At 42.5% G+C, this 12,796-nt stretch overlaps 1 protein-coding gene across 2 annotated transcripts; it reads left to right on the top strand.

Moving 5' to 3' along the window:
* The first annotated feature begins 693 nt into the window (after positions 1–693).
* On the top strand, positions 694–4,425 carry LOC103644091 (Erythronate-4-phosphate dehydrogenase family protein). Of its 2 annotated transcripts, none has more exons than XM_020546981.2 (3): positions 694–1,289; positions 1,796–2,585; positions 3,847–4,425. In XM_020546981.2, exons 2-3 carry the CDS (start codon positions 1,911–1,913, stop codon positions 4,081–4,083), a joined length of 912 nt encoding a protein of 303 aa, XP_020402570.1. In that variant the 5' UTR covers positions 694–1,289; positions 1,796–1,910; the 3' UTR covers positions 4,084–4,425. The 2 variants fall into 2 exon arrangements, with proteins under 2 accessions (XP_020402570.1, XP_020402569.1); XM_020546980.2 differs by having other exon boundaries at positions 1,007–1,289; positions 1,796–2,603.
* Positions 4,426–12,796: the final 8,371 nt, after the last annotated feature.

Raw genomic sequence — 12,796 nt, forward strand, 5'->3', positions numbered from 1 at the left:
TCGAACTTGTTCGCTGTGAATCTTCTACGGCAGCAGCCGCTGCTGCTGTTCTGACGTTGCAGGACACAGGAATCTACACAGCCATGGCCGCTGCATGCAAGTTGGATTATATATATATGTTTGGAAGTTGGAGCGGTACACTAATATGTAGTTGGCTAAAAGAACTCGACCTCTAGGGAATAAGATAGCTCCCTGTTAGGTAGGCTAGAAAATCTTTGAACTTCTGTCCCGCTCATACACAGCATCGTAGCCTAAATCTTTGAACTTCTGTCCCGCTCATACACAGCACCGTAGCCCATGTTAGAAACGACTATGACCGAGACTAAACCTTAGACCCGTGTTGTATCGTGGGACCGACGAAAAAGTTTTTTTAACCACAACTAACTAACTAACTAACTCGATTAGAGACTCTTTCATAATATGTAGTTGTCTGAAAATTTACTAGTGAAATTAGCTAGTTAATAAATATTTGACTAACTAATAATTAATTTGTTAAAAATATCTAATAGATAAATAATTATCTAGATTGTTTGATTATCTTTAATTAATTTTAGAAGCTAACTATCCTTTCATCGAGTAGAGTTTTTATCGTTTTTTCCGCACATCCAAGCTCCTCGTGTAGTCGTGTCTGCGAACGGGTCATATCTCGAACATTCGTCAAGAACACGCATTTCGGCATCTCACCACTCTCCCAAGGTTTATTGAAGTTTTGGAAAAAGACGAAAAATTTCCTGCCTCAATTAATCAAATTATGGGACTGATGGCGAGAGAGATATTTTGGAGGATTGAGCCGACGAACGAATTGAGACGTGAACTGGCAGGTGCCGGCGTGTCACACCCCAGTCCACGTGTGTTGGCAATGGATGTCGGCGAAAATTCGGTCCATTGGATTGGATCTATGGGCATGGATGGCTGACCGGGACCGGCGATTTGCAGTGGCAGAAACAAAAGTTATTTTTAATCAAATCTATCTCGTTAAAGTAAACCTTACAAGTAAAATCATCATAGATTTTCTCATAAGCTAATTTCTCCCCATCATCCATTACCATCCCGAACTTCCAGCGTGCCCCGGACTCGCCATCCGACCTCCCCCCCCCCCCCCCCCCCCCCCCGTCCGCTTGCGCTTGCGCCTCCCTCTGCCTTCGCGCATGCCGGCCAGAGCCCGCGCTCCTGACCGCGCCGCCGCACGCATCCTCGAGCCTCCTTCCGCTTGTCGTCTCTGGCGCTCTCTCTGCTGCTGGACCGGGGTGCGCCGATCCGTCCGGGCTTCCGATTGTTCATCCGCTGTGGTAAGGGACCCCGTCGTGCTTGGATTGGATCGATCGTTGTAAGATGAGCTCGATCCTTGTCTTCGTTTTCGTTGATTGGAGCAGGCGAATCCATACCGCCCTCTAATTTCTGGAATGGCGCTCCAATCCGTTCAATCTGTTGATTTGGCGACCGCTAAATCCGGCCTGTGTTCTGATTTCCTTTAGAGCTTCACCTTCACGTCAACTTCGGCCCCTTTTGGGATTCGATTCGTAGAATTACCTTTTTTTGGGTGGGTGGGGGGCGAAGTCCTGTTCGCGCGGTAGCCATTAGTCTTCTGATCATTTGCCTTTTTTTCTGTTCTGTTTACTTCTAGTTTTGGGATTAGAGTTCTATATGTTACGTGTGGGTGCATATCGGATAGCTTGTGAGTAAATTTGTGGACAAGCTAGCATGTTTTATGTTTGCGTCGCCTTAATCTAACGAAATATTCCTTTGTTCATACCTCTGGAGCGACTTTACAGGTTACAGCTTTTTTTTTTTGCAGTTAGTGGAATTGAACTATTTTTGAGGCTGCAGAAAGAGCTGCTTGTTGTGTAATCCACATCTTGACGCCTGTACCGGTGCGATAAGGAATTGTATCATTTTGATATTATTGCAAGATGGGCGATGGGGTGGCTTTTGAGGCTGCGAGGAAGATTATCATGCACCCGCTTTATACGCCAAGGTCTTCTCCGTGGCTTGACTTGAAGGTGTTCTATGTTAGGGTAAGCAACTGTGTGGTGGATGAGTCTACACCGGACCATCTCACGCTGAACCACATCCCTCTGTCACCTGATACAGTTATCGAGGTGAATGGCCAGCGGAGCAGCTTGCATACTGAGTTCATATCCTCCTCACTGAGGAGGGACAGGGTTGACAAAAAGACAGAGGAAGCTACATTTGTCAGCACAGATAATATACGGATGACAGGGAGTGCGAGGTTCCAAGTGTTTGATAAGAATGATCTCTTGCTCACAGGAGACCTAGATTTATGCAATGCCAATGGAGTCGTTGGGGAATCGAAGAACAGCAGCAAGAAATGGAATATGAAGTGTCAGTCATCCACATCATGCAATGGCTTCTTGAAGGGAAAGCTGTCCAATGGCTCGGAATATGTACAACCTATGATCGAGGTTTATGTCGCTGGGACCTCCTCTGGCACACCTATCATATTAACAAAGACAATTCAGCTTATATCACGAAGGAAGTCTGAAATGAAACTAAAGCTTGATTCCATCCCTGAGAATGAAACAACTGAACAGCAGAAAGAAGAGTCAGCTGAGGACACTTTGAAGGTACTTTCCATCTGTACAGTGAGTATTCTCAAATGATTTTATCCAACTACAATCTCACTTGTGGACCTTTTTTTGCCTGAAGCATAATAACTCTGTATTATGTTATGCTTGACACTCACTTAGTCACTTGGGAGCTCTAGGCTATTTTGGCTTTAAGAGATTTATCCCACATGCAGTTAGGACTTATGAAACAACTATGGATCATTCACTGCAAGAAACAACAACGAAATGTAACTTGTTTGCTATTAATACCTTGTGGGTTTAGTCACTTTGGCCATGCTTATCCAACTTGTGACAAAAAGGATTATTTCTGCAAATGCACTTAGCTTTATTTCCTACGTGTATATGTGTTGCTACTTGCTAGTGACCTATCACAATATTCATACCATTTCTCCTGTTAATTCTCACTTTATACATAGCTTCCATATGAAAACTACTTCGAACTTGTTTTCAATTCTCATCTATCGAATCTGAAAAGTTTACCTCATATTGGTATCAAGGTTGATCGATCACAAATCGCAGTTGCTTCTAGAACTAGGTAAAAAACGAAAATATGAATGTTGTAGCTGACTTGATGCATGGTTATTTGTTAGGATTACTAAGAGATAGTAACGAACCTCACAATCATTACGGCAGCTCAGTACCTATCTCCAAATAAAAACTTTTGTTGATGCGGCAAACATGGACAAGTAGGTCCTTTGATCAATATTTGTTTGGCGAATTTGTGGTGTACATGCCCATATGATAAATGGACTGTAGAAGGATTGAATATTCAAAAGTGCACATGTCTCTGATGTGCTTATAGGTTATGTCATTGAAACTGGAAGTGTAGGTAGCCAATTTCTACGATACCACAGGATGTACTGCCCTATCTTCTATGAGCACACCCAGTGCTAAGAAGTCTGACAATTGATAGGGAGTGAAGGGAGATTGTTTGCTCTGCTTAAGAAGTTGTCTCGTTATTAGTAGAACAACCAGCTTTACTGGTATAGTAGTTGGACCCAAAAAAAAACTTTACTGTATCGAGCTAATTTTATATGGGAAGATGACCTCACAATGGAAATTCTCCAGTGAATTTGAATGGTACTCTGGTTATTAATGCCCATTGAAGATTATTGGCTCTCCTGTATGACATTGCAAAAAGGTTCACTTTATTCATGGACACGCGATTCACCGCATTAGTTTACACTTAGTTGGAGGCCAATTCATGAGACGTGTTCTTTAAACCACTTGATCCTATATATCCTGTTACTTGTTTCAGGTATCAGAGTTCCAGGATTCCAAATCTGAGACGGATGTTGATGTTGACTATAACAGTTTGTACTCAAGGCAGGACTTTCTAGAAGGCGAGGACGGTGAGCTTTCATGGTTTAATGCTGGTGTCCGTGTTGGAGTTGGAATCGGTCTGGGCGTGTGTGTGGGTATCGGATTAGGCGTCGGCCTGCTGGTTCGTACATACCAAAGCACCAGTAGGAACTTCAGGCGGCGGCTGCCCTGATCAACAATGGCCCCCATGGAATGTAGATGTGTGTCTACCTTGGTCTTGTAGGATTCTAACTGTCCACCTTTCCTGTCCATGCTATAGTCGCAGACGAGAGTGGTTTTTTTGTTCTTCCCTTTATACAGTCACACTTGAGTATCTGGTGCTTTCTTGTTTGCAAATGCCAATCATTTTTGACCCCTACGGTGTAAATATGAGTCTGGGTAAAATAAGATTGGACGATGTGGTCTGGAATTAACTGTGTTGAAGGAACTTAAGTGACCGACTATTGTTGTGTGGTGTGAGGTTGATGCTGCACCTTCAAATTTGTTGAAAGTATGTATAATCTTTTTTGGATCATGGTCCCTGGGTCATGGTCTGACCAGTCAAACTATCTCCAATAGACTCCCTATCTCATTTTCTATCTCACTCCTTATTTTAAACCACACTTTACAAACAGTACAATCTACATTGCAAAATAGTATTTTTCACACTTCACAAACAGTACAATCTACATTGAAAAATAGTATTTTGCACGGCCTTTTACATGGTCTGCTAGAGAGATGGCCTCTTAGGTCATGGTCTTTTTTTTTAGCTTTTCCTAGATTTTGCGGATGCGCCATGCAGCCCTTGTGGTAACCAACCTTTTAGGTTGTCTGTCTTGATATATCTCGTGCTGTTTCCATCCATCCTCTCCACCCGCCTTCAAGCTTTTCTCTAGATCTCATTAATGGCACTCGCTGTTTATATGTCTGGAATGTTCTTTTGTTGCTTTGCAACTACTACAGTGCAAGTAACCCTTGTACATTTTTTTATCTAGATCTCATTAATAGCCTCCAGTTCTTTTGTTGCTTTGCAACTACAGTTCTTTTGTTGCTTTTTTTCTCTAGATCTCATTAATGATCTCATTAATAGCCTCCAGAACCGCGCACACTTTTTTTTTGTGGATTGACATTGCAAGTAACCCTTGTACATTTGATACCGAAGCTCCTAGCCATGTTTTTCAGTATTAGGGCATGTACAGTGGAGAGACCCTAAAACGGTTCTCCAAGCATAAGAGACAACTAAGAGATTCTATTATACAATGGAGTGTCTATAAATATTGTCTATTAATAAATACAGAATTAAATGCATTTGTACAGCAGCAGATCGATAGAACAGACGACAAATTCGTACAGTGGAAAGTAAGTCGTCTGTTGCTACTTGGTTTACGAGCCAGAGGCGTCTCTTCACGGAGAGACAACTCTAAGATTTTTTTTGCAAATAGCCCCTTTAAACACCTTAAGAGCCTCCATATTAAACACCACTGTACATGCCCTTAGCATGACCAAACCCTTGATCAATATACCATTGTACCACAAAAACGTAAACATCTTTCCAAGCTTCTTTTTCCTGTGCCGAGGAATGCTTGTCAATCACAACATCTTGACTCACCAGTCACCACCCCTTGATTAGCTTTCTAGAAAAACAAAATCTCAACACATAGTCATAAAGTCATAGCAACATTATATTATAAATAAGGCCATGTTTAGATTTAAGAAGGTAGTAGTTAGCTGTTAACATGTCTACCTAATAGTTAGGGAATGTTTGAGAAAGTTTTACTTCAAAAAAAAATCCGCTCAGTTTCAAAAACGTCAAGTCAAACACCCCAACATCATGAGCTTTGTTTCAACGAAACAAAATGTGAAGTTGAGGTTAACTTCACTTTTTCATAAAGTACAAAAAATAGTGTTTCACAAATGTTATTTTTCAATTTTGAATAACAAGAGGATTTTAGTCTCTCCAACCCTTTCTATTCCTCTTGCTCCCAAACATGCCTTTACATGGTCATACACCAACATTACCACCACATCAATGTGCATAGTAGCATTTTTCTGATTGAAGTCATTTAGATTTTCGGTCAGTACTGCATATCAAAGTGCACAAACAGTGGCAACGAAAAGCAGATGTTCCCAATTCCCATACCTGAGCCGCCACAACACGTGATCGTGTGGGGGAAGAGCTTGGTGATGCAGGCAGTGTTGAAGTTGAACCCATGCTCCGAGAGGCCAATCGTTGTCCTTCTCGGCTCCCACGACCACAACATCGTACTACTCTGACGGCAAGACCCCTCATGCATCCAAGTTCATGGGCTCGTTTTGGTGGAGAGATGTCCTTAAACTTTGTGATCTCTTCAGAGGAATCTCCAACTGTAAGGTTGGAGATGGTAAAACTGTTCTATTTTGGCATGATTTATGGAATGACAACATCCACAGAAACAAGTTTCCAAGGCTTTTCACCTTCGCAAAAAATCAAAGCATTTCGGTTGCTTCCTTTTTGACTCAGGAGAACTTGACAGACAATTTCCACTTACCCCTTACTGAGCAAGCAAACACCGAGCTGCAACAGCTCCTGGATGAAGTGCAGCAAATTCGAGAATCAGTGATTGAACCAGAAGAGAAAGACTCTTGGAGTTATATTTGGGGGAATAGCACTTACTCGTCAACTAAACTTTACCACTACACTTTCAAAAATGTGAATCCTCCAAAACCATTTCTCTGGATCTGGGAGTCCAGATGTTCAAACAAGCTTAAAGTCTTCGCCTGGCTGCTGTTGATGGACAGGCTGAACACCAGAAACATCCTAAAGAGAAAGTGAAAGTCGCCTAGAGGGGGGGTGAATAGGGCGAATCTGAAATTTACAAACTTAATCACAACTACAAGCCGGATTAGCGTTAGAAATATAATCGAGTCCGAGAGAGAGGGTGCAAAACAAATCGCAAGCGAATAAAGAGTGTGACACGCGGATTTGTTTTACCGAGGTTCGGTTTTTGCAAACCTACTTCCCGTTGAGGTGGTCACAAAGACCGGGTCTCTTTCAACCCTTTCCCTCTCTCAAACGGTCCCTAAGACCGAGTGAGCTTCTTCTTCTCAATCAAACGGGAACAAACTTCCCCGTAAGGACCACCACACAATTGGTGTCTCTTGCCTTGGTTACAATTGAGGTGTTCGCAAGAAAGAATGAAAGAAAGAAGCTATCCAAGCGCAAGAGCTCAAAAGGACACAACAAATCACTCTCACTAATCACTAAAGCTTTGTGTGTAATTGGGAGAGGATTTGATCACTTGGGTGTGTCTAGAATTGAATGCTAGAGCTCTTGTAAGTAGTTGGAAGGTGGAAAACTTGGATGACTTGAATGTGGGGTGGTTGGGGGTATTTATAACCCCAACCACCAAACTAGCCGTTTGGTGGAGGCTGCTGTCGCATGGCGCACCGGACAGTCCGGTGCGCCACCGGACACTGTCCGGTGCGCCAGCCACGTCACCTGGTCGTTGGGTTCCGACCGTTGGAGCACTATCTTGTGGGCCCGCCTGGCTATCCGGTGGTGCACCGGACAAGTCCTGTAGACTGTCCGGTGTGCCACCCACGTGTGCTCTGCTCCTCTGCGCGCGCAAGCGCGCATTTAATGCGTTGCAGTCGACCGTTGCGCGCGAAGTAGCCGTTGCTCCGCTGTCACACCGGACAGTCCGGTGTGCACCGAACACTGTCCGGTGACTCACCCGACACTGTCCGGTGAATTATAGCGGAGCGGATTCCCGAAGCTGGCGAGTTCAGAGTCGCTCTTCCTTGGAGCACCGGACAGTCCGGTGAATTATAGCGAAGCGCCTCTGAGAATTCCCGAAGGTGTAGAGTTCAGCTTGGAGTCCTCTGGTGCACCGGACACTGTCCGGTGGTGCACCGGACAGTTCGGTGCGCCAGACCAGGGCACACTTCGGTTGTCCCTTGCTCTCTTTGTTTGAACCCTTTTCTTGGTCTTTTTATTGGCTTAGTGTGAACCTTTGGCATCTGCATAACTTAAAGACTAGAGCAAACTAGTTAGTCCAATTATTTGTGTTGGGCAATTCAACCACCAAATTCAATTAGGAAATAGGTGTAAGCCTGATTCCCTTTCAATCTCCCCCTTTTTGGTGATTGATGCCAACACAAACCAAAGCAAATATACAAGTGTATAATTGAACTAGTTTGCATAATTGTAAGTGCAAAGGTTATTTAGAATTGAGCCAATATAAATTTTCATAGGATATGCATGGATTGTTTCTTTATTTTCAACATTTTGGACCACGCTTGCACCACATGTTTTGTTTTTTGCAAATTCTTTTGTAAATTCTTTTCAAAGTTCTTTTGCAAATAGTCAAAGGTAAATGAATAAAGTTTGAGAAGCATTTCCAAGATTTGAAATTTTCTCCCCCTGTTTCAAATGTTTTTCCTTTGACTTAAACAAAACTCCCCCTTAATGAAATCCTCCTCTTAGCGTTCAAGAGGGTTTTGATGTTAATTTTGAAGAAGGTATACCAATTTGAAATTATATCAAAAATAAAATAGCAATTTGAAAGTACTTCTTTAAAACCAAATTGAAAGACTAAAATTTTGAAATTGGTGGTGGTGCGGTCCTTTTGCTTTGGGATCATGCTCTCTCCCCCTTTGGCATAAATCGCAAAAAACGGAATCATTAGAGCCCTTTTGTAACTAATTTCTCCCTCGTTGGCAAAAGACATATGAGTTAAGATTATACCAAAGTTGAAGAGATGCTCGGAGTGATGGCGAAGAATGAGTTATGGAGTGGAGTGGAAGCCTTTGTCTTCGCCGAAGACTCCAAGTCCCTTTCAATACACCTATGACTTGGTTTGAAATTCACTTGAACACACATGAGTCATAGCCCATGAAAGAGACATGATCAAAGGTATATGAGTGAGCTATGTGTGCAAAATATCAAAAGAAATTCCTAGAATCAAGAATATTTAGCTCATGCCTAAGTTTGTTAAAAATTTGTTCATCAAGTGGCTTGGTAAAGATATCGGCTAATTGATCTTTAGTATTAATATATGCAATCTCGATATCTCCCTTTTGTTGGTGATCCCTTAAGAAGTGATACCGAATGACTATGTGTTTAGTGCGGCTATGTTCAACGGGATTATCCGCCATGCGGATTGCACTCTCATTATCACATAGAAGAGGAACTTTGGTTAATTTGTAACCATAGTCCCTAAGGGTTTGCCTCATCCAAAGTAGTTACGCGCAACAATGTCCTGCGGCAATATACTCGGCTTCGGCGGTAGAAAGAGCTACCGAATTTTGCTTCTTTGAAGCCCAAGACACCAAGGATCTTCCCAAGAACTGGCAAGTCCCCGATGTGCTCTTTCTGTTAATCTTACAACCCGCCCAATCGGCATCGGAATAACCAATTAAATCAAATGTGGATCCCCGAGGGTACCAAAGCCCAAACTTAGGAGTATAAACTAAATATCTCAAGATTTGTTTTACGTCCGTAAGGTGAGCTTCCTTAGGGTTGGCTTGGAATCTTGCACACATGCATACGGAAAGCATAATATCCGGTCGAGATGCACATAAATAGAGTAAAGAGCCTATCATCGACCGATATACCTTTTGATCGACGGATTTACCTTCCGTGTCGAGGTCGAGATGCCCATTGGTTCCCATGGGTGTCTTGATGGGTTTGGCATCCTTCATCCCAAACTTGTTGAGTATGTCTTGAATATACTTCATTTGGCTAATGAAGGTGCCTTCTTGGAGTTGCTTCACTTGAAATCCTAAGAAGTACTTCAACTCCCCCATCATAGACATCTTGAATTTTTGTGTCATGATCCTACTAAATTCCTCACAAGTAGATTCGTTAGTAGACCCAAATATAATATCATCAACATAAATTTGGCATACAAACAAATCATTGTCAAGAGTTTTAGTAAATAAAGTAGGATCAGTCTTTCCGACTTTGAAGCCATTAGTGATAAGGAAATCTCTAAGGCATTCATACCATGCTCTTGGGGCTTGCTTGAGCCCATAAAGCGCCTTAGAGAGTTTGTAAACATGGTTAGGGTACTCACTATCTTCAAAGCCAGGAGGTTGCTCAACATAGACCTCTTCCTTGATTGGTCCGTTGAGGAAGGCACTTTTCACGTCCATTTGATAAAGCTTGAAGCCATGGTAAGTAGCATAGGCTAATAATATACAAATTGGCTCAAGCCTAGCTACGGGTGCATAGGTTTCACCGAAATCCAAACCTTCGACTTGGGAGTATCCCTTGGCCACAAGTCGAGCTTTGTTCCTTGTCACCACACCATGCTCCTCTTGCTTGTTGCGGAACACCCATTTGGTTCCTACAACATTTTGGTTAGGACGTGGAACCAAATGCCATACCTCATTCCTAGTGAAGTTGTTGAGTTCCTCTTGCATCGCCACCACCCAATCTGAATCTTGTAGTGCTTCCTCTACCCTGTGTGGCTCAATAGAGGAAACAAAAGAGTAATGCTCACAAAAATGTGCAACACGAGATCTAATAGTTACCCCCTTATGAATATCGCCGAGGATGGTGTCGACGGTGTGATCTCGTTGGATTGCTTGGTGGACTCTTGGGTGTGGTGGCCTTGGTTCTTCATCCTCCTTGTCTTGATCATTTGCATCTCCCCCTTAATCATTGCCGTCATCTTGAGGTGGCTCATCTCTTTGATCTTCTTCTTCATCAACTTGAGCCCCATCCTCATTTTGAGTTGGTGGAGATGCTTGCGTGGGGGAGGATGGTTGATCTTGTGCATTTGGAGGCTCTTCGGATTCCTTAGGACACACATCCCAATGGACATGTTCCTTAGCGCGATGCATGGAGCCTCTTCATCACCTATCTCATCAAGATCAACTTGCTCTACTTGAGAGCCGTTAGTCTCATCAAACACAACGTCACAAGAAACTTCAACTTGTCCAGAGGACTTGTTAAAGACTCTATATGCCCTTGTGTTTGAATCATATCCTAGTAAAAAGCCTTCTACAGTCTTAGGAGCAAATTTAGATTTTCTACCTCTTTTAACAAGTATAAAGCATTTGCTACCAAAGACTCTAAAATATGAAATATTGGGCTTTTTACCGGTTAGGAGTTCGTATGATGTCTTCTTGAGAATTCGGTGTAGATATAACCGGTTGATGGCGTAGCAAGCGGTGTTGACCGCCTCGGCCCAAAACCGATCCGAAGTCTTGTACTCATCAAACATGGTTCTTGCCATGTCCAATAGAGTTCTATTCTTCCTCTCCACTACACCATTTTGTTGTGGCGTGTAGGGAGAAGAGAACTCATGCTTGATGCCCTCCTCCTCAAGAAAGCCTTCGATTTGTGAGTTCTTGAACTCCATCCCGTTGTCGCTTCTAATTTTCTTGATCCTTAAGCCAAACTCATTTTGAGTCTGTCTCAAGAATCCTTTTAAGGTCTCTTGAGTATGAGATTTTTCCTGCAAAAAGAATACCCAAGTGAAGCGAGAATAATCATCCACAATAACTAGACAATACTTACTCCCGCCGATGCTTATGTAAGCAATCAGGCCGAATAGATCCATGTGTAGGAGCTCAAGTGGCCTGTCAGTCATCATGATGTTCTTGTGTGGATGATGAGCACCAACTTGCTTCCCTGCTTGGCATGCACTACAAATCCTGTCTTTCTCAAAATGAACATTTGTTAATCCTAAAATGTGCTCTCCCTTTAGAAGCTTATGAAGATTCTTCATCCCAACATGGGCTAGTCGGCGGTGCCAGAGCCAACCCATGTTAGTCTTAGCAATTAAGCAAGTGTCGAGTTCAGCTCTATCAAAATCTACCAAGTATAGCTGACCCTCTAACACTCCCTTAAATGCTATTGAATCATCACTTCTTCTAAAGACAGTGACACCTACATCAGTAAAAAGATAGTTGTAGCCCATTTGACATAATTACGAAACGGAAAGCAAATTGTAGTCTAAAGAATCTACAAGAAAAACATTGGAAATAGAATGGTCAGGTGAAATAGCAATTTTACCCAAACCTTTGACCAAACCTTGGTTTCCATCCCCGAATGTGATAGCTCGTTGGGGATCTTGGTTTTTCTCATAGGAGGAGAACATCTTCTTCTCCCCTGTCATGTGGTTTGTGCACCCGCTGTCGATGATCCAACTTGAGCCCCCGGATGCATAAACCTACAAAACAAGTTTAGTTCTTGACTTTAGGTACCCAAATGGTTTTGGGTCCTTTGGCATTAGACACAAGAACTTTGGGTACCCAAACACAAGTCTTTGACCCCTTGTGCTTGCCCCCAACATACTTGGCAACTACCTTGCCGGATTTGTTAGTTAAAACATAGGATGCATCAAAAGTTTTAAAGGAAATGTCATGATCATTTGATGCACTAGGAGTTTTCTTCTTAGGCAACTTAGCACGGGTTGGTTGCCTAGAACTAGATGTCTCACCCTTATACATAAAAAGCATGGTTATGGCCAGAGTGAGACTTCCTAGAATGAATTCTCCTAATTTTGCTTTCGGGATAACCGGCAGGGTACAAAATGTAACCCTCGTTATCCTGAGGCATGGGAGCCTTGTCCTTAACAAAGTTGGACAATTTCTTAGGAGGGGCATTAAGTTTGACATTGCCTCCCTGTTGGAAGCCAATGTCATCCTTAATGCGAGGGCGTCTCCCATTATAAAGCATACTACGAGCAAACTTAAAATTTTCATTTTCTAGTTCATGCTCCGCAATTTTAGCATCTAATTTAGCTATATGATCATTTTGTTGTTTAATCATGGAAAGGTGATCATGTATAGCATTAACATCAACATCTCTACATCTAGTGCAAATAGTGACATGCTCAGTGGTAGATGTAGAGGGTTTGCAAGAATTAAATTCAACAATCTTAGCACGTAATATATCATTTTTATCTTTAAGA

Source organism: Zea mays, chromosome 1, assembly GCF_902167145.1.
Source record: "Zea mays cultivar B73 chromosome 1, Zm-B73-REFERENCE-NAM-5.0, whole genome shotgun sequence".
Taxonomy (NCBI): Eukaryota; Viridiplantae; Streptophyta; class Magnoliopsida; order Poales; family Poaceae; genus Zea; species Zea mays.

Coding starts and splice junctions, on each gene's coding strand:
- LOC103644091 (XM_020546980.2), top strand. CDS start 1,911: ATGGGCGATGGGGTGGCTTTTGAGGCTGCGAGGAAGATTATCATGCAC. Junction 2,604..3,846: donor AGGTACTTTCCATCTGTACA/GTGAGTATTCTC, acceptor TACTTGTTTCAG/GTATCAGAGTTCCAGGATTC.